This window comes from Rhinoderma darwinii, chromosome 12 (assembly GCF_050947455.1).
Source record: "Rhinoderma darwinii isolate aRhiDar2 chromosome 12, aRhiDar2.hap1, whole genome shotgun sequence".
Lineage (NCBI taxonomy): Eukaryota > Metazoa > Chordata > Amphibia > Anura > Rhinodermatidae > Rhinoderma > Rhinoderma darwinii.
In genome coordinates, this window is record NC_134698.1 from 65,867,611 (window position 1) to 65,890,407 (window position 22,797).

The 22,797-nt window shown below is 41.8% G+C and overlaps 1 protein-coding gene across 1 annotated transcript in view; it reads left to right on the forward strand.

Annotated features, from left to right (window-relative positions):
- Positions 1-22,797, forward strand: part of PPM1A (protein phosphatase, Mg2+/Mn2+ dependent 1A) — a 52,017-nt gene that overhangs the window by 24,676 nt on the left and 4,544 nt on the right. Inside the window, exons 4-5 of the mRNA XM_075843662.1 lie at positions 16,423-16,534; positions 18,017-18,074. Coding sequence (XP_075699777.1) covers positions 16,423-16,534; positions 18,017-18,074 — 170 coding nt within the window. The remainder of the gene's footprint in view (positions 1-16,422; positions 16,535-18,016; positions 18,075-22,797) is intronic.

Here is a 22,797-nt window from a genome sequence, read left to right on the forward strand (position 1 = left end):
GAAAAGACAGACACCGCACAATAAATCTTACAACAGCCAGATGACTTTGAAGGGTTTTTCATTTATACTCCCAAGCGAGCAGTTAAATATGACACAGATCCGCATCAAATTCACATGGCATCTACAATATAATAGCCTGACCCCAGTTCTTGGACCGATTTCATATCTTTGGGCTCCTCATTCGTCATTCTGCAGTTGCAACAGATTTGTTCATAAAGCTAGTTTCACATCACGTTTGGTTTCCAGGTTCGATGTATCAGCCCATAGACTTTAAGTGGAAAAATGTACGCAGGGAGGACACTCTTGACATACACCTGGCTATCAGTATACCTTTGCCTTAACTGGGCACTTCCCACAGACATTGACCCTGCCCCCATGCCACTGTTGTGACACTTCTACTGGCATGCTTGCGGTGCAGTTATGTCAAAAAGAGGCAGTTCAGCAGATGTTTTTTTTTTTTTTTGCAGCCTCCCTGTACCGTGATTAAAGTCCGCCGCAGCCCACACTAAGGTGTGGAGTGAGTCGTTCGTACTTGTCTTGCGCCAGCCTAGGTATAGAGCCCCTAAGTAGAATCGGGAACTGTTCAACTGGGATAACAAATGCATTCCACAAACTAGGCTTACCAGTATCTATAGGTTCTAGTATGTGCAGAAAGACATTTATTGTCCCAAGACTGAAAGTGGGTTAATCTTCGCAATATAAAATGGTGGAATTTACATAATTTTATTTGCCAAATGCGTAGATTGGGCATATACCAGCTCCATCAACTTCTCAAGAGGATCCAAGTCCATAAACGTACCATTTATTATGCTGCATTTATGTAAAAGCATGGTGTTCAATAAAGTAGTATACACATTCTGTAGATAATCCCGTATATATTAAGAAATTGCTGTGCATGTAGTTCTTTATGTAAAAGAATGTGGTTCAATAAAGAAAGACATGATCATGTGTATTACTTTATTGAATCCCATCCTTTTTACATAAAACCGTTCCTTAAAGTACATCTGTCATCTCACCTAAGAAATGGTACCCTACTTATTGTGGCTGCATGAGGCTCTGATACACATACACAGTTCAGTGACCTGGTGCTGGGAAGAGTCCAATATATTCTTTGCAGGCTTCCTACTCCCGATACCTGTTAGGATTAACAGTTTCTTCGCTATAGTTAAACAGAGCTGGGCGGTGGTATGAGGAAGCCTTCATTAAATCCAACTGCTTCTGGCACAAGCTCACTTTTCTGTTTCCGAATGAGTACAAACGCTGGAGCTTCAGTGTTGACTTTGATCAATCACATGAGTGCAGAATATATTCTATTCTAACATTGTTCGTGTAAGACATAGAAAATTATTTTATTGACAGATAAGGCTTCACTCATATATGCGCTAAATTCTTCAGTTTTTTTCACTCTTCTGTTCTTATGAAGGAATAGAAGTGCCAGACTCATTGCATGATGAACACGAACTTCACCCAACAGAACCCATTGACTTTAATGTGTTCTGTCGGGTATCTGTGATGGTGTCGCAGCATGCTTTAGTGAAATTGAATGGGAAAAGTTGGGTGACCACTGTGGTCCTATTCACTTATATCTGAGTGCAATTGTCGCCCTTTGGGAAGAATCAGTGTAGTGCTTGCATTGAGCTACATAATTTGTTTGAATCTTACAACTGCTGATTGTCCAGTGTTGTATATATTTTTTTTTAACTCGTTTTCCTCTCCAAAAACACTTTTTGTAAATTGTGTGTTTTGAAGGAATAAACTATGCCTACAAAAAAATATCATGCTGACTTCTGTATTTTACATTGCCTAAGGAGTTTGTCACTTTACCGGTCTGTGGGATGGAACTTGTAGACTTGTTCAGTTAAAGGGAATGTGTTGCCAGCAAAACATGATTTTTTTTTTTTTTTTAGTTAAACAATTAGTGTATAGGTGATTAAACATTGTTCTAAATTTTTTTTTTTTTTTTTCACGAGTCAGGAAATATTATAAATTGGATTCTAATTTATAATATTTCCCATTGCTGGTCACTAGATGGAGCCATTCCCAAAATTGCAGCATTGCATGTGGTAAAGCAACCACATTGCTTTATGCTGCAAAATTGGGTAAAAAGCCCTCGCTCTCAGCATCCCCCCCTCCTTTATCCTGGCTAGTGCCGGGATAAACGAGGGGATTGAACAGTCTAACCTCCTACACTGTGTGTCGCCATTTTTTGAGCTAACACACAGTGTAGTAGGTTTACATACAGTAGTAAACACACACAAACACGAACATACATAGAAATCTCTTACCTGCTCCTGCCGCCGCGGCTCCCTCCGGCCCGTCCGCTCCCTCTGCTGCCGCTGGTCCAAGTGCACAAGTCCGGAAGCCGCGACCGGAAGTAGTAATATTACTGTCCGGCCGCGACTTCCGGTCCACAGGAAAATGGCGCCGGACGGCGCGCCTTTCAAATTGGACTGTGTGGGAGCGGCGCATGCGCCGTTCCCACACAGACGGCGTACACAGAAGTGGATGGAACGGGCCCCGTTCGCAGTCCCTATGGGACTGGAGCTGCCGTATTCCATGTCTGTATGTGTCCTTAATCGACACATACAGAAAATGAAAAAAAAAATGGCAGCCCCCATAGGGAAGAAAAAGTGTAAAAATAAGAAAAAGTAACACACAAACACACAAATTAATCCAAACGTTTTTAATAAAGCACTAACATCTTTAACATATTAAAAAAAAAATTGTGGTAACACTGTTCCTTTAAGGTTTGGATGAATTATCTGCGTTGTTGCTCAGTAGTGCATATGGGACTCGCATTGCAGGCTCTAGAAGCGATGCATTTTAAGGCTAGGTTCATACCATTTTCAAGGTCAGTACACAGCAAGTGTCCTTTTGGCATCCTTTGGTCATTATACCTTTGTCTAAACTATGGAGACTCTTAGTAGACCGCTTTAATACAACTGTTTGCAGGGAGAAAAAAAAACATGCTTTCCCCCCCCCCCCCTTATAAAGGAGTCTACAACATATGTATGGAATTGTAAAGGAATGCTGTTGCATACACTTGACTGCCCGCTTCAAAAAGTATGGCAGGTTGGAATTCCCGAACATGAGCCTAACCTAGGAAGACACAGCAGGGTCAGAATCCCTAATTAACATTAACCACTTACCACGCTGCACCATAATACTACAGGCTAGGGAGTGGTTAGTTCTCGTACAACTCCTTATTGTTAGTGCTGGAAAAATGCGACCCAGTCTCTGTACTCAGTTGCTTCAGTCATTCCCATTTGAATGGAGATGTAAGACTCGTGCTCAACCGCCACTCCATTAAATCTACACCTCACTGTGGTCGAGCAGTGAGGAGAAACTGGGTTCGGGACCCCCATTTTTGCAATCGGTGGTGCCCCCAGCGATCAGACTATCACCTATCCTGTACATACCCCTTCCCGTCGTAAACCACTTTCAGATTTTAGGTTTTTTCCTCCCCACCTTCCAAAAGTCAGTGTTTTCATTTTTACGTCAATATAGTCCTATGAGGGCTGGATTTTTGCGGGATGAGTTGTAGTTCTTCGTAGTGCCATATAATGTACTAGGAAACGGGAAAAAATTATTTGTGGTATAGAAAATGAAAAAGAACAGCGGTTCCTCCATTGTTTGCGCTTCGTTTATACAAAATTCACTGTGCAATTAAAACATGTTAACTTTTTTTTTTTTTTTTATTTAAACCTGTTTCTATTGAATTTTCAACTTTTTCTGGAAGGGATACAGAAGGAAAAAGGGAAGGGGGGGGGGGGGATACACAAAAATATACCAAAATGTCCATTTCTACAATAACACGTTCAGAATTATTATGTGGTATAATCAGCTTGTGACAGTCACTTGTAATTCTAGTCTGGTAAAACATAGCTTGTCCTGGACTGTATATATTAGCATGTTATCTGAGCGAGGGGGAGGGGACAATGACGAGACATCCGGGCCCGTTCCTGGTCCAAACACTTTGGGTTAGCACCCCCAATATATTATTGATTCTGTCATATCCTAATTGGTGGAGAGCCCGAGAGAGTCTGCTGTAAGTACCAAGTAGTAGGGCTAAAGCAAGATTGTATTTTAAGCTTAATCCTATCAGGAAGAAGGATTATGAATTTGTTCCAGACTTTGAAGAAGTGTTTTACATTCTTTTCTTTAGACAAGGAGGCTTCTATCCAGTCCATACGAAAAAGGTGGGATAACTTCTCAAGACAGTCTAATAGTGGGCGGGGAGGGTGAGATCCAGCAGTGGAGTATAGTTTTACGCGCTGCTGCTGAGATAAACAGTAAGAGCTTTTTCTCATGTTTCAGAATTATGTTATGTTCAGGTGGGAAAATACCAAATAAGCTCCACACATTGGCATTTGGACAAGAGTGTAGCAGTTTATTGGTGACAAAAGAATGAATTTGCGTCCAGAACATTCTTATTTGGGGACACAACTACAGACAGTGAAGTAAATCTGCGTTGGGCGAAGAGCAATTGGGACAAGAGTGATCAGTGGTGTTGCCCATCAGAAAGCCTCTATGTGGGGAGATGTAAGCTCTGTGGGTTATTTTATATGCCATTTCCCAATACATTGCTGACTGAAGGTATTTATTTGCTGTTTGTAGTGCAGCCAGGATATCGTCTACCGTAATGTCAGCTAGTGAAGTGGTCCAACGAATTATTCCCGCCTTTGATTTAGAGTAATCCCATTTATGGGAAAGTAGTTGGTAATATGTCGTTATTAGTTTGGGGGAGTGTTGTCTGGCTGGTGTCCGTGCCAGGAGGGGATCATCCCAGTCGCTATCCGTCATGTGATGTATCTTAGTGAGGTAAATGTGAGCTTGTAGGTAGTAGAACAGGTGCGGACCCACTACATCCTGTTGCAAACTTAGTTCATTAAAGGTATATATCTGTCTCCTAGCTTTATCCACTAGTTTCCCAACACTACTCAGGCCTTCCACGTGCCAAAGTTTGAATATTGGGGGCGGTTGACCATGTTGAAAAGTAGGATTTTTCAGGAATTGCAGGGATAGGGAGTATCTCGGATTAAGTGACAGTAACTGTCTAGCCTTGGTCCAAGATTTCCATGCTGTTAACACTAAGTGTTTTTCAGTGATCCCCTATGTAAGAGATTAATCAGCGATATATAAGGAAAAAATTGACCTTCCAATATGGTGTCTGTGTATACCGAGGTTTGTTGTAACCAGTCCCCTACAATGCGTAGCTGGGAGGCTATGTTATACCGTTGTATGTCCGGGAAGTTTATACCCCCATTTGTTTTGTGTTGTTGCAAAATATTTAGTCCAATTCGTGGTCTTTTGTTGTTCCATATGAAACGGCGAAATAACCCATTAATTACCCCTATGTCCTGTGGTTTTAAAAAGACTGGGGGAGATTGGAAAATGTATAATAGCTTGGGAAATATTACCATTTTTAGGAGATTTGCCCTACCCAGGAAGGAGAGTGTGAAGCCTCGCCATGTAGTAAGTTGGGACCCCAGATATGAGATGAAGGCTCCTATATTCTGCTTGTATACGCCACTAGGGGATCTCGTGATTTGGATGCCCAAGTAGGTAAAAGAGGTGGTGTTCCAGTGGAAGTCATATCTAGGGGCCCAAGATGGGTTTGCAGGGCCTTTTAGGAGCAGTGCCTCAGACTTGGTTGTATTGATTTTAAAACCTGATATTGAGCCAAATTTGATGACCTCAGATAATAATGCATCAAGAGGTTCGTGGGTTAGTGATATATAACAATATATCGTCTGCAAAAGCTGATAGCTTCAACTCCGTGGGGCCGATATGTATCCCCTCAAACGGCGTCAACGTCAGTAAGTGTCTGAGAAAGGGGTCTATGGAGAGGTTGAACAAAAGGGGTGATAATGGGCAACCCTGTCTTGTGCCTCTGTGAATTTCAATGGGTAGTGTGTTACTGCCATTTATAGTGAAGGTAGTATGTGCCTGGTCTTGTGATCCCATGAGGAAATTTAGAAAAACCTTTCCAAACCCTCTGTCTCCTGGCCTTTCTTACATGCCAACCTTCATTACAGAGTCAAAGGCCTTCTCCGCGTCCAGTCCCAGAAGCATTGTGGGTGCAGGGCCTGTATCGTGGCCGCCACTGCCTGTCTAATCCCTTTGGTGGAGTGTCTATTTCTAAGAAAACCTAATTGATGCTTCGTAATTATCTTTCCCAGGATCAGTTGCATCCGATCTGACAAGATCTTCGTTAGCAATTTATTGTCCTGGTTTAACAGTGATATAGGTCTGTAGGAACCTATGTCTGTCTGGTCTTTGTGCGGTTTCTTAATTAAAATAGTACGTGAGCTGAAGAATTCACGTGGCCCCGAACCCTTGATATAGATGTCATTCAGAAATCTAGTTAAGGGCGGTATTAAGTGAGGTGACAACATTTTATAATCTGAGGATATGCCATCTGGGCCTGGTGTTTTATTATTTGGCAAGGCAGTGATGGCTCTTTGTACCTCCTCTTCTGTGAGTGCCTGCTCTAGGAGTTGCTGGTCTTGTAGTGAGAGTTTAGGCAACTTAAGAGAGGACAGGAAAGACCCCGTCGTCTCCGAGTCAAATTGTGTGGGTTTGTAAAAGTCTAAAACTCTCTAATAGCTTGTTGGATTTGGTCTGGGATCAACATGGATTCTCCCGTGGTGGGATGAGTTAGTTTCGGTATATCATATGAAGATCTACGCGGCTTGTGAATTTTCGCCAGCAGTTTTCCTATACGGTTGCCCCAGCGGAAATACTTATTTATAGCTTCGATGTGCCATTTAGCTTGACCCTGCAGGTATGTGTCTAGAAGAGATTTGGCTTCTATGAAAAGGGATTTATTCTCCACTGATCTATCCAATAAATAGGATTTATGTGCCTCTATCACCCCAAGATTTAATTTATCAAATTGTTTCTGTAGATTGCTACGTCTGTGTTTCAGATATGAGATAACATGACCTCTCATAACTGCTTTTGACGTCATCCAAAATAGGCTAGAATTCTCTGTATGTTCCTTATTATCCGTGGCATAGTGTGACCAATGCTTGTTTAGATATTGTTTAAAATCCTCTGAGGTAAATAGGTAAGAAGGAAATTTCCAATTACGGCTTTTAATTTTTGGTGGTCCTGCATCTATTGATAGTTATGGGAGCGTGGTTAGATATGGCCATTGTTAATATTTCCGCCGAGACAATCGCAGGGAAGGCCTGTAGTGACATGAAGAAATCAATTCTGGAGTGTGAGTGGTGAGCGTGTGAGTAGTGAGTATAGTCTCGTTCAGTCGTATGTAACAAGCGCCAGGGGTCACACAGAGATAGTTGGGTGATTAGGTCAAGAATCACCGAGGCTGCCGTGTCATCTTGCGTGGATGAGCTAGTACGGTCTATGTAATTATGTAGGGTGGTGTTAAAGTCTCCCCCAATTATCAGGGAATGAAGTGATTGTTGTAGTAGAAAGTTTAGCAAGTGAGAGAAGAAATGTGCATTGGGGTAATTAGGAGCGTATACATTGAGAAGGCTATATCTAGTGTCCTGGATTGTTACATCCACATATAAAAATCTCCCTTCTGGATCTGCATAAGATTCATGAATGGCGTATGATAATGATTTGTGTATGATCGCTACTCCTCTAGTCTTTGACGTGTGAGACGCCGTCAGGCAATCGCCTATCCAGTTCGCTTTTAGAGTCCCTACTGCCTCCCTGTGCCAGTGCGTTTCTTGTAGAAAAACTATGTCTGGTTTTAATCGTATTCGGTGAATTGCAATTTTTTTTCGTTTAACATCTGTGTTCAGTCCTGCTACATTCCAGGATACAAAATTTAGTGTTTGGGGTTGTGGATATGTGTGTGTCAACGTGTCTGTGTCAAGAGTACTCATCCTATTCCTGTGCGTGGATGATAGTGTACGTTGGATCTTACGTTTCGGGAAGACTCCACGTCCCAGCTAGCGTAGAGCCTCCTCAGTTCCCGGGGCCCGGATGTCCAGAAGGGGGGGGTAGGGAGACCATGGGTCATAGGAATGAAAAAACAAAGGTTAACATGTAAACCCAAAACTTTTGTCATTATGCAAAGGTAAAAGGGAAAGAAAAGCATAACATTGAAGTTATTAAACATTTAGAAATGGAGAAGATGGGAGTTCTCCTCTCTGGGATCATATTAGTATAGATCAGTCCAGTGCCTCTCTGATCAGGCGTCGTCTAGCTTCGGTCGGATCTTCATAGAACGTCGGTCTGCCATCCTCCAGAACCTTCAGGCGGGCAGGAAACAGCAGTTGAAAACGGATCTTCTGTTCGAAGAGATATTTGCAGATCGGAGTAAAGGCCTTTCGCTTCAGTGCCACTGCAGCCGAAAAGTCCTGGAATATCGGGATGCTATGACCTTGTATTTGGATGGGAGATTGCTTCCGATATGCTCGAAGAATCGTCTCCTTGACAGTCCAGTTTAGAAATTTGGCGATAACCGGTCTTGGTCTGTTGTCTCTCTCCCCTCGGCGGCCCGATTCGGTGAGCCCTTTCGATGGTCAAGGGATCAAATGGTTGGTCAAGGCTGAGAGCCAGCGGGACTTCTTTAGTGAGATAGGGAATAATGTTCTCAGCCAAGATTTTTTCCGGGATTCCTATGAATCGTAGATTGTTTCTTCTATCTCTGTTCTCCAAGTCCTCTATTTTGTCGCGGAGAATAATTTCAGCGTTTTGTCGTTGCGACATAGCTTGTTCCAAATTTGAGATGGCGTCCTCTTGCCACATTAATTTTGTTTCAAGATCAATTATCTTTTGAGAATTGGTTATTAGAGACAAGGCGGAGTTGATAGAGGCATGCAAAATATCGAAGCGCTTATCCAGTATTGGAAGGAGCTGTCGTGTGACTTCTTGCGCCATGTCAAAGGCTGGCCCCTGCATAGAGACTGGGGAAAATTCAGGAGAGGGTGCTGGAGAAAGATTGGGAGGAGTGATATCCCCTTCCGAGAGTAGATCCTGTGATGGCGAGGGTGTCTCTTCCACCGGTGGGGCACAAGATTTTTGTTGCGCCTTTGTGTTGTCTTTCGATTGTTTCCCTTTAGACATCGTTAGTGTAGGTGGTCGTGACGATTGAGATTGTCTCGTCTGTCGTAGATTCGTGGTTGATGAGGACTTGTGAAGGTATTTGTCCATCTCTGTATGGGTGGAGTGGGAGAGAGAGACCAGTTTCCCCAGGGAGGGTATCCGATTATTCTAGATCATCATATGTAGGCCCGATGGACCCGGATAGGTCATCAGCATGGAAAGAGAAAACAGGGCCTGGGTCAGATACCCCTTCTCAGGGACCCCAGGGAGCGTGTGGCAGGGGCTGTACACTTGCAGCAGTTTGGATGTAGCTTTGCAGCCTGGGATTACCGTCAAGCAAGCGGGGGCGGGGGCTCAGGCCTAAACTTTGGGTCACACACCAGGGTCTCAGGGGAGCAAGGATCCTTTCCCTGTGATGAGTTGTAGCTATGCTGCCAGAGGTGGTGCTTCAGGATCTTTCTTTCAGAGGCCCTCTGTCGTCTGTGCGTGTTCATGCACGTGGGGAGAGAGTTGCAGGCCTAGACTCAGGGCCAGGAATCCCTTCTCAGGGACCCCAGGGAGCGTGTGGCAGGGGTTGTACGCCTGTAGCAATTTGGATGTAGCTTTGCAACCTGGGATTACAGTCAGGCAAGCAGGGGGGCTCAGGCCTAAGCCTTGGGTTACACACCAGGGTCTCAGGGGGAGCAAAAATCAGTTCCCTGTGATGAGTTGTAGCTACGCTGCCCAAGGTGGTGCTTCAGGATCTTTCTTTCAGAGGCCCTCTGTCGTCTATGCGTGTTCATGCACGTGGGGGGAGAGTTGTAGGCCTAGACTCAGGGCCAGGAACCCCTTCTCAAATATACCAGGGAGCGTGGGGCCAGAAATGCTCACCTGTGACATCCAGAGTCCTTGTTATCAGGGAAGGCCGGTCCACGTTGTCGCTGGGGCCCCACTCTGCACACCAGCTCTCCCAGGGGCAAGGCCGGGATGGCGTGTAGGCCCGATCCGATCCGATCCAAGATGGCGGATCGTGAGATGAGGTGCCGTGCACCTAACAGTTATGCCCAACTTTCGGGCCGATTCCGGCGGTTCTTGTGGTGCTTTGGGTTCCGCACACTGTGCAGGGTGTCACCAGGCCTGCGTCGGATGAGGTGCAGATGGCGCCGATAACCCCCCCGCTATCACCCGGTCTCCCGGAGCCTCTGTAAAATGCGGCCACTCGCGATGTCCCGCCCACCGGCAACATGTTAACTTTTATTCTGCGGGTCAATGCGATTACGGCGATACCAAATATATCTAGTTTTTTTTTTTCCCCTCTATATTTTGCTACTTTTACAAGGAAAAAAAAGTGTAAAAAATAACATTTTTTTATTTTATTTTGAGAGCCAAAACTGTTTTTATTTTTCCGTCGATTTTAAGCGGTATGAAGGCTTATTTTTTTGCAGGATAAGCTGTAGTTTTTTATACCATTTTGGGGAACTTGCAAGGTTTTGATCACTTTTTATATATTTTTTTTTTTTTTTGTGGGAGATGGTGACCAAAAAGTAGCGATTCTAGCGTTGAATTTTTATTTACGGCGTGCACAGTGCCAGTTAAATAACGATATATTTTAATAGTTCAGACTTTTACGGATGTGGCAATACCAATTATGTTTATTTTTTTTTACAATGGGGGAAAATGGGAAAAGGGGTGTTTTTTGTTTTTTTAATAGTTTTTTTTAAAACTTTTTTTCCTTTTTTTTTAAGTGGACTTCAACCAGTGATCGTTGGATCGCTTGCACTATATACTGAAATACTAATGTATTGCAGTATATAGTCATTCTGACCGGCTTCTATTAAGCCCTGCCATAGGAGCACAATGAAGGCGGACATGGGGGCCTTCATTCGGGCCTAAGGCTGCCATAGCAACCATCGCCACCCCGCGATTACATGGCGGGGGGGGGGCACAATGAGCTGCTAGAGGGGGTCACCCCCTCTTTCTAACGATTTAAATGGCGCGGTCGCTATTGACTGTGGCATTTAACAGGTTAAATGAGCCTGTTCCATACTTCCTCCTACCCGGCTATGACGTATGACTACGTCAAATGTTGGGAAGGGGTTAAGGGTTTAACTAGGCACAATTTTGGTTAAAGGGGTTTCAAATATTTTTCAAATAAAGCAGTTATGTCACAAATTATAATAAGTAATTTTGCATAGCATGTATTCTATGTTGCATTTATGAAGTTTTGTAAGCGTTCTCTTTTTCTTCTAGAAATATTAGTAAAAGAGAAAAAAAACACAATTCCAGTACAAACCTAAACCTGTTTGTGGATGTACCCATGTAATCTATTGGTTGCATTGAGAGACAGATAATGGTGTGTTTTTAGTGATATCTGATCGGTGGTGGTTCGACCAATTGGACCCCCAGCCGTCACTAAAACGGGCTTACCTTGCCATCCCCGTGAGCCCTATACAAATGGGGCGCCAGCACTATAGAAATGAATGGAGCGGTGGCTAAATGTGCGCACTACCGTTCCATTCCTAAGGGGCTCATAGGGATGGCAAGGAAAGTCCGTTCTAGTGATCGATGGGGTTCCCAGTGGTCGCACCCGCATCGATCAGATATTTATCACATCCTGTGGATAAAAAGTAATTATGGGAAAACTCTTGTAATGACTAAAACCTTTCAGGGAACGACAAATCTAAATATTTTTAGAAAATATGTATGTTATTTCCTACAAGACCCCTGGGCTGTCTTAGACTATGTTCACACTGAGTTTTTTTTGACGCGGAAACCGTGCCGCAAAACTCGTCAAAAACGGCCCAAAAATGCCTCCCATTGATTTCAGTGGGAGTCGGGGGCGGTTTTCTTCCCCGAGCGGTAAAACCACCTCGCGGGAGAAAGGGGCATTCCCTATCTTCGGGCGTTTACACCTCTGACCTCCCATTGACTTCAATGGGAGGCAGAGAAAGCGTATTTCGCTGCGTTTTATGCCCGTGCCGCTCAATGGCCGCGGGCAAAAAACGCAGCGAAGATCGGCGTGCAGGGAGAGGAAAATCTGCCTCAAACTTCCAAACGGAATTTTGAGGCAGAAATTCCACCTGCAAAAAACTGTGTGAACATAGCCTTAATGTTTTATGTAACAAACTTTCAAATATGATACATTTTGGTCCACAATGATTTTATACCTGGGATGGCTAATGTGGGGTTTAGGAGCCTGTTATAACACTCCTGGGCTGTTAGTAATTGAACAAGTTCTTTCAAAGACATTTAGCTCCCTGTGGGCTTTGTCTATTCCTGTTTTTTAATGTATATTTTTCACTTCTAGTACAGTCTCAGTTTAAAGACCTACATGCCACTTCACAGTATAAAAGTTGACGAATTTGCAACAGTTCTAGTAATGTATTATGTCATAACAGGTGTTAAGTCCTTTAGAAAGTGCTTTTTAAATTTCTCCTAGATTCAATATGTAAAATTAACTTTTGGCTAAGTGATAAGTTGAGTTATTTCCATAGCTTAGAATGTGCCTGCGCATGGTTATTTCCTTACCTCCGTGGTCCCTCTTGCATCCGTTTCTTTTCAACTTCCTGTATTAATTGTCAGGTTTACAGTGACTACCACTAAAGCCCCTTCAATCCTATATAATGCAATTACCAATAGTCGTCACTACGGCATGTGTGGACTCGTATCCGCAGAGAACAGATGCCTGCAGCAGTCCAGACTACAGAAATGAGGTGCCTTGTTCTGTTACATATATTCCTGGACTTTCATAGTAAGACTCATGGCATTCAGAACTGTGTAAGCAGCAGTGCTGCAGGGCAGATAGTTTAGACACTTCACAAAGATTTTTATTTTTTTGGGTAACACCACAGCTCACAATTGTTGTAGCTCTCGGTGTTCAGATGAGGGAGCCTTGACTGTAGGAGGAAGGTGCCTTGTTCTGCAGAATTTCCCTATAGCTTCTGTGTAAGTTTTTACATGGCATTCAATTTGCAGATCTTATGCACTTAACGTGGCTGCATGACAATCTGGTAAAGGAATGAAACGTCAATACTACAAGTGAGCGATAAAAGAAATAAAGCAAGATGTATGTTGGATATATGTATGGGGCTGCACATGCAGCTTCTGGTGACATGGTTTACGTAGGTCCTGGACCTGTAAATTCAAAAAGCGTGTAACATTGGAAAGTTATTAAAATAGTTTTTTTTGTCGTCGTCGTCCCCCCCCCAATTTCCTTTTGTACATAACTCAAGGACGACACTGACTTAAGTGCTTTAAAGCTTTAATATTAAATTGTAAATGTTTTGTACTATTGTAACTTTCCATAAAAGAAAAAGAAAAAAATACATATATATATATATATCTATATATATATATATATATATATATATATATATATATATATATAGGCAAGAATTTTATTACACTGAACGCCAGGTCGGTGGCCATTCTTTCTGTGACCATGGTCATGAGAGCTGCACACACAAAGATGTCGTGTGTAGCCAGCTTTAGGCCCTGTTCACATGGAGTTCTTTGCAGGTAGAAAAATCTGCCTCAGAATTCCCTCAAGAATTTTGAGGCAGATTTTGACCTGTCTGCAGTCTTTGCCGTGTCGTTCCGCTGCGGCCATTGAGTGCCGCGGGCAAAAAAAAACACCACGAGAGCCGCTTTCTTGATGTTAATGGGAGGTTGAGACTGAAACGCCCGAAGAGCATGACACTCCTTTTTCCCGAAAAGCTTTTTTTTTCCCCCGTTTGCGGGATAAAACTCCACCTCCCAATGGGAGGCGTTTTTTGGTACATTTTCCACGTCAAAAAAACGCCCCAAAGAACTGTGAACAGGGCCTTAAGGTTTTTTTTTTCTGGCATCTTTAATATTGATGGTACAGCCTAAGTATAGGCCATCAATACTTGATCAGTGGGGGTCAGCTGAATGAAGGGGCCGCAGTGATCGTGAGCTTCGCATCCCCTTTATTGTTTACACAGGGACAAGACAGCACATACTGATTTTCTGTGCTTAGTACTGTAGCTCGGTCCCATTTCAAGTGGGAGCCGCAGCCCATTCAGTATCCGCTGGAGGGAAGAACCCCTTTAAGGTAAACTTCGGGCATGAATATTTAGGGGAGGATAGAAAATCCTTAAACTGTAAAGTCTTGTAATCTGTAGCTATTCTAGGGAGGTTACAGACACACAGCCTCGAATTTCTTTGTCAGACAAACATTACTAATTTCTATTTTGATACCACTCTTAGGATATTTTTTTCAGACAATTGTCTCTTAAGATTTTCTGCAAAGGATCAATGTGTATGGTCGGCTTAGCTCTTCAGTGCATTGACATCCTGTCATGTCCACATCAATTCAATGGATGGAGGCCGCATGACCCGACCTCCATGCACATTGCGTTACCATGACAACCCAAGAGCAAGCAATGTGTTTATTTTACTGCAACAGTTACAAGAAACCATAAAGTGTAATATTTAAGGGGTATTCCCAACTTTAACATATATTGCATATCCTGTGGTAATACCCCTTTTCAATGTAAATACTCCCATCAAATTTTTGTACTGCATTTAACGTACAGAGCCCCTTTAAAAAAGGCATGTATGTCTATTAACCAATGAAATCTAGGAAACTGTTTACTATTGACTTTTAAAATTATTTTCTGAGCCCTTTTAAAATAAGCCCTCACCTGCTTCAAATGATTGAGAATTGTAAAATACTGTCCCCTCTTGTTTTGTTTACATCGACAGCACAACAACTTGTACAGGGACAGGTGACCGCAGTAGCAATTAGGTATCGTACATACTGAAAAGAATGGCACAGATTTTAAATTGGTAGTATATTATAGGCTATAGTTGTAATTTGGAAAAGTTTAGGGCTTATTGTTCCTAATCTGAAACTTTCGACCTTAACGCATTCCGTTGTTTTCGTGAAAGAACCTCAATTACTGACCACAGCAGCTTTTAATTTTACAAAAAAAAAAACGCACTAAATTTTGATTGCAACACTTTGTGGTTTATATCTGAGATTTGTTTCTGGTGCTTGGTGAATGGATTTGAAGCTTTAATCCAGCCATGCTGCCCTAACAAACATGAGGATAGAACAACATGTGTATGTTCTAACCTAAAAGATCGGATAACATGATGGCCAAATGGCTGTGCCTTAATTTTTTATTTGCTTGGATTTATGTAAAAAAAAAAATTTCTCCGATATTTTTTTACCACGTGTATTTCAGGACGAGTATTTTTCCAGTTAGTCTATTTGAAGCACTTTTTTTTTCTCCCGATGTGGTCTTTGCTAGCAGTGGACACATACTTTGCACCATGATGTGTGTTCCAGATGGAGCTCAGTAGGAACACCGCTATAGTGTATGGTGAGATTATTCTGTGTTCTCAGATAGCAGTACAGTTGTTTAGTTCATCCCCTAATACTGTAACCCTTTGCATCGAGCATTGTTTTAGGGTACCAAGTCTACACCACAAGTCCTAATGTAAAAGACTGTTTATAATCACAGTTGAAAGTGAATTTAGTGGAAAAAATGTCCCCCTACCAAAAAAAAAATAATGTTGACTTGAATGTCAACAATGGAGGAAAAAAAAGTCTAATATACCCTAAAAGTAAATGGAAAAATTTGGTGTTTAATGCTCATTCATAAATGTCTGGGAGGAATGACACATGAACTGCACAACACATAGTACCTTAGAAAAGAGGTTGCAGAATTATTTCATTAGGAATTTAAGTATTTACTAAAATGAAATGTCAGGAGAGGTGAAAGGTCCTTTTTAAATCTACAGTAAAAAAGATAAATTTTCAGTTTGCAAATTACACTTTAGAAAGTGGAAAACCTTGATTTATTTTTTTTTGGTTTGGGGATGTATAATTTTGTTTGGGTTATTTTTTTTATTTTGTCACCTGTATCATGCAGTATGTTTATAGTTCACTAATCTAATGTACTTGTTTAGTGGAGACTGTTGCATGTAATCCTCTTCCAGGATGTTATGGTCTAGAGATTATACTTTTTACTTTTGTATATTTGATTCCGGCAATAGTTGCTTGTAGATTCAATTTAGATGTTAACTTTACACAATAAAAGATTTTGGCAAACCAAATCTGATATCTTTGCATTTTATTTAGAACCAAACCTTATTGTGTAAAATGTGTTCCTTTTTTTTTTTAATGGGTATTGTGTGAATGATCTGATGCTCTAAAAAATGTAAGATGGCATTTACATTAACTTGGTGTTCGTGCAAAACCGCATATTGCTTCAGACCTGGAATTGATATCTGTAGATGGGAACACATGCGTTATAAAACACAGAAGGCATCTAATCCTGTCGCAAGATACTTCATTCCTTTGCATGATTGTAATGGTGTACCTGTACTTTACGCTAGTTGCATTTGAATAGCACTTACAAAACGAGTACTTCTAATTCCTAGAGATCATAAAGAAGCAGGGTGAAGAAGGTGTACCGGACTTAGTCCATGTGATGCGTACATTAGCCACTGAGACCATCCCTGACCTCCCACCTGGAGGTGAATTGGCAAGCAAGTGAGTTAATCTCGGCATTTTGTGATCTTATATTTGTGTAGTAATAACTATGCCACACTTTTAAAAATAAGTTTAAATTACGAATACATCCTTTGGGCTCAATAGGAGCTTCAGAAAACTTAAAGGGGTTTCCTGCCCTGTCAGGGCATATGGACATTATAGAGGGGGAACCCTTCTATAATCCAGATTGGAGTTCCACTGCAAAGAGTGCCTCCTATCCTGGAAACGGCAAGACCATGTTTTACATTGTTGCCCCTTCATTTGAGAACAGGTGGTCACTACAGGAAAGCGTGACCACCCACAACCTCCCCCAGTGTGAGAAACTGATTGCCAGGGATCCGTTTATAGAATCTATGGCAATTAGCTGATGGTCCTTATTTAGTAAAGGGGTTATTTTGTATGGAGACATTAATTTTTCAATCTAAATGGGTCAATTGTTTTGCTTTGCACTTTGCCTGATTTAACGTGCATAAGTAGGAATTTTCCTAGAAGGGAGTAGGGAACTTATTTTTATAAATTGTGGCATATATTTGTGTAGCATGACCAGTTTTGTGTTGTGAAATTTGCATTGCCCTTTTTGTTTTCAAGCTTTTCTTTTTATATATCTGTCAGCTAGTCATACATTTTGTATATTCCCTTCTTTATACTGTTGCTGATCAATGAGACACCTAGTTTGCTTCTTGCACAAGGAGCAATGATTGGTTTATGTATGGGGACGAGCGATCGTTACTATCGTTCGTCACCATACATTTCCATCATGTTGGCAGTACAACTACCTGTTCACACAGGGAGATGTGTAGCCGTCAGGTATTTCTTGCCGAATAAATGAGCATATCAGTCGAACAAGCGTTAGCACAATTAAAGCAACTTTTATGGCAGCCTGTATTTTGGGCGTAAGGTAAAATGGGCTAACATTACAAAAATACAAAAGATATAAAACCTCGACCTATTCCATGCAGAAAATACAGGCTTCTTAGGGTATGTGCACACACACTAATTACGTCCGTAATTGACGGACGTATTTCGGCCGCAAGTCCCGGACCGAACACAGTGCAAGGAGCCGGGCTCCTAGCATCATACTTATGTACGACGCTAGGAGTCCCTGCCTCGCTGCAGGACAACTGTCCCGTACTGTAAACATGATTATACTACGGGACAGTTGTCCTGCAGCAAGGCAGGGACTCCTAGCGTCGTACATAAGTATGATGCTAGGAGCCCGGCTCCTTGCACTGTGTTCGGTCCGGGACTTGCGGCCGAAATACGTCCGTCAATTACGGACGTAATTAGTGTGTGTGCACATACCCTTATAGTCTAAGTTTTTATTACCAGATACAATGCTGCAGTTATGTTGCAGTGTGTCACTGAAGTGGTTTGCCATTTTTAATGTGGTTGTCCAGCATTGTTATATAGTGAGCCCCCCCATCCCCCATGTGTTTGTTTTAGGTTACTTTTGTGATTGTTAATTCTTACCATTTGATTTAGGCGGAGTGTGATTGAAGCGGTGTACAACAAACTGAACCCATATAGAAATGATGACACTGTAAGTATATTAAAATCATCCCAACAAATAGTACTATACATGAAAAACTATTATAGTGCAGGACTTTGCAATACAATCATTTTTAGAAATCCTTTAATAAAATATATTGCAGTTGACCCCTTTGCACAATCCTCCATAAATTTACTGCAGAAGATGACGGGTAGTGTATGGAGCAGGCTTTCCCTGCTTAGATTCCACCCCTCAGCGACCACAACATTTAAGGGGTCAGAGGGAAGACGTCTCAGAATATGGTGGCACACCAAATTTTTTTTTTTTTTTTTTTTTTTTTTTTTTTTTTGTATTTTTATTATGTATAAGTAGTAAAACCCCCCAAAAAAATACACATTATAAATTTGTTACCCTCATAAGTCAAATAAATTTAACGTCATCGGTGACAGTTATAAAAACAATAACACAATTGCGTGTTTTTTTTTTCTTCATTCCACTCCACATAATGTTTTAACCGTTTTCAATATACTATATTCGAACCTTAAATAATGCGATAAAAAAAATACAACTTGTCTTGCAATAAACAAGCCCTCATATTGCTGTATTGATAAAAAAGTAATCGCTCTTGAAATGCGGGTATGAGAACTAAACCGTTGCTGCCAAAACTGACTGCAGCGCTAAGGGGTTAAATGGCAACGCAAACTGCCCATAACTATACAAGACAGAACGTCCTACTCGTGCTCCAAGCCTCCCATATTCCATATGGGAGCTTGCACTGTAGTAATAAATTTCACCCTACAGCGCTAGATCTTGTACTGAGCCTAGGAAACCAAAGTCTTGAACAATAATAGTTTTTCTTGTATAACTGAATTTACACTTTAACATCGTGCAGCATAATCGTATGATTTTTGTAATAACCTCTTACCATAAATGTGCAGATTATTAACCTACAAGACTTTAGACCTTTGCAAGGTAATCACAATGTATGTTTTTGGGATGCCAGAATAACTTTATCTGCAGACTGGAGTTATAAATAATAAGCGTATACAGCACTGGTTGACCGAAAAACTAGTCTAAGGACCTCTTGTCATAATCTTGCAGTGTGTGTTGGCCCCTGACCAAGTGTATATATTGAACACTATGTAGAATATGGTGTGGTTTGGGAAGTAGATTAATAATTCACCCTATGGCTGGTCGATTTTGGCCAAAAAGAAAATATGTATATTTGTCAATACTTTGGGCGATTTTCGATTTGAATCTTTTTTTTTTTTTTTTTTTTTTTTTTAATGAGCATAAAAGAGTTAGATCTTCGTTTGCAGAGTCTTCTTCATTCCTCGAGTCTTTCTCAGTTAACCATGCCTCCTTACTTGTGATTGACAGCTCCTCGCCTTCCCCCAGCACGTCCCGCGCTTGTGCATTGATGTCCTCTTCTGGTGTGTATGTACAAAGGGACACTGGATTATTACGATAAAAGGCGCCAAATGTTTGCAGACCGTTATTTACAGTCGGAGGAGGAGTTTAAGAGCGGGGATAATGGCAATGAACTTTTGATAGCAGCGGCCAGTGAGGGATAAGTAAAGTTCAATAGATGAAATGCTGGTGACCGGTTCCCTTTAAATGTTGGACCTCCAGATTTCTCCTTTATAACCTTGCACAGCGATGGGACCCTCCAAACATCTTATTAGTCTCTTCCCAAACCTCAAAAGATCAGAGGAGAGGCCTGCTCTGTGATCTCTGGGAAGAGAGCCAAAGGGGATGCCATCCACCCTCCCCATGTATTCTGGAATTTTTGGGGGCGTCCTCTATGAGAATACACCGTTCTTTCATAGGGGATTGTCGTGTTAATCAGTCTCTTCCATTGACCTAAGGTTGGGATTTTATCACCCATCCATCTATCTGAGTGCAATGGCTTTACAGGCAAAAAGCAAAGACTCCCTAAGAAATATTCTAGTATGATGTGGCCATAATGTTTCATCTAAGAGCCCAAGGTACCGGAATCCCCAGTATAGATGTCAATTGCGTAGTTCTCTTTTTCTGAAATGAGTTAAGATATGGACACTCCCAAGCCATATGCCAGAAGTCAGCTTGTGTTTTAGAGCATCTGTGACTAGTGTGTGGGATTCTCCCCATTTTATGGAGACTAAGTGGAGATAGGTAACCTAAGTGCAGAAAGTATAATCGGGTCATGCGATTGTTAACCGCAGGAGAGACATAGAGTGGGGATGCCAGTGCTTCCACCTAATCCTCCAGAGACATACCAGGAACAAGTACTTTCCATTTGGTCTTAGGGGCTAACTGAGTGGATTTCAATCTATTTCCCAAAACATGTGTATAAGGCTGAAATAATGCCCATGGGCCCTTGTGATATAAAAATTCCAATTAAGGGCTAATCCGACATGGGGCACGATGCATTTGGGAACGGACTGCCTATAGCATGCCCCAGTTGCAAATATCTATAAAATGAAGTACGTGAAATACCTCTTGTATTTGTGTGAAGGATCGAAGATTCCCATCGCTGTACAGGTCCCCCAGAGTCTTAACACCATATAAATTCCAAAACCTATCCCCTTCAACAAGGGAGAGATGAGGGAACATAAGATTTCCCCATAGAGGTATCCTAGAATGAAGGTCATGATTCCTTAGTAGCTTTCCAAACCTGAATGGCCAACCTGTGAAGCAAAAGCAAATAACGAGGAAAAAGCTATGGTCGCTCCAATACCGGCCACAACGTGCACATCTCTAAATAATGTGCTAGGTAATATTCCATATTAGCCGGAGTGATAGGTAATGTCCATCCATGGAGAAAACTCAGCTGGTCAGCAAAAAAATATAAATAAGTCAGGAAGAGCCATACCCCCCTGTGTTTTTGGCCTTTGTAAGATACTCACACCATTTATATGGGGGAAATCCAGACGTAAATTAAAGAGGCTCTGTCACCAGATTTTGCAACCCCTATCTGCTATTGCAGCAGATCGTCGCTGCAATGTAGATTACAGTAACGTTTTTATTTTAAAAAAACGAGCATTTTTGGCCAAGTTATGACCATTTTTGTATTTATGCAAATGAGGCTTGCAAAAGTCCAAGTGGGCGTGTATTATGTGCGTACATCGGGGCGTTTTTACTAGCTGAGCGTTCTGACGAGAAGTATCATCCACTTCTCTTCAGAACGCCCAGCTTCTGGCAGTGCAGACACAGAGCGTGTTCTCGAGAGATCACGCTGTGACGTCACTGACAGGTCCTGCATCGTGTCGGACGAGCGAGGACACATCGGCACCAGAGGCTACAGTTGATTCTGCAGCAGCATCAGCGTTTGCAGGTAAGTAGCTACATGGACTTACCTGCAAACGCCGATGCTGCTGCAGAATCAACTGTAGCCTCTGGTGCCGATGTGTCCTCGCTTGTCCGACACGATGCAGGACCTGTGAGTGACGTCACAGCGTGATCTGGCAGAAGCTGGGCGTTCTGAAGAGAAGTGGATGATACTTCTCGTCAGAACGCCCAGCTAGTAAAAGTAGTAAAAACGCCCCGATGTACACACACAATACACGCCCACTTGGACTTTTGCAAGCCTCATTTGCATAAATACAAAAATGGTCATAACTTGGCCAAAAATGCTCGTTTTTTTAAAAATAAAAACGTTACTGTAATCTACATTGCAGCGCCGATCTGCTGCTATAGCAGATAGGGGTTGCAAAATCTGGTGACAGAGCCTCTTTAAGTTAATAAGGATTGTAGTTTGGGAAAAAAGGATTTAGGAATGGGACCCGAAGCATGTTCAAGAAGGTATAACCCCTTCGGGAGAAGTATCATTTTAACTAAATTGATACGTCCAGGTACAGATAAAGGCAAGGATCCCCATACTTTGCTAGAATACACAAAATCCAAATGTAGAGGGTAAATCTCACGCAAAAAATATTTATTAGCATGTTTAGTAATATATATGGCTAGGTATTTAAAATCCTCTACCACCGGCAGATTACAGTATACGGATGGCCAATCTGAATCCCATAGTGGCATCAAAGCCGATTTGCTCCAGTTTATATGAAGGTCGGAGAATGGAGCGAATTCATCCATAAGGTGAATAGCCCTATGCAGGGAAATATCTGGGTCTGCCATGAATAAAATAAGGTCTGCATCTAGCCCAACGTGGTCTTCCCTCCCTCCTAAAGAAACACCATGAAATAGTGTCCTGTCTCAATCGGAGTGCCAAAGGTTCTATCGCCAATGCAAACCGTGACGGCGATAGGGGACATCCCTGACGGGTACCTAGTCCCAAATTAAAAAAATCAGAGCATTGACCATTGATTAACAGGATGGCCCTAGGCTTCTTATAAAGAATAGATATCCACTTAATAAATTGAGGACCAAAACCAAATTTCTGTAGTACTGCAAACAAATATGGCCATGCCACTGAATCAAAAGCTTTGGTTGCGTCAAGGGAAGCAAAGGTCCACTTTTTATTATCGGCTCTACCCAACTGAGATGATTTGTACTCTGCGGATGTTGTCTGTGGTACTCTTTCCTGGCATAAAGCCGGATTGGTCAGGGTGAAAGATGCGGAGAATAGCGGAGCCAAGACGATTAGCTAATATTTTGGTTAGTATTTTATAATCTGCGTTTAGTAGTGAGATGGGTCTGTATGAGCTGCATTCTAGGGGATTTTTATCAGGCTTTTTGAATCTCGATTTTTATTTTTTAAAAAAAAATTTTCTCTTTATTTAACAGTAATACCAAGAGAAAATGTAACATTTTCTTTATATAAATAACTTTTTAA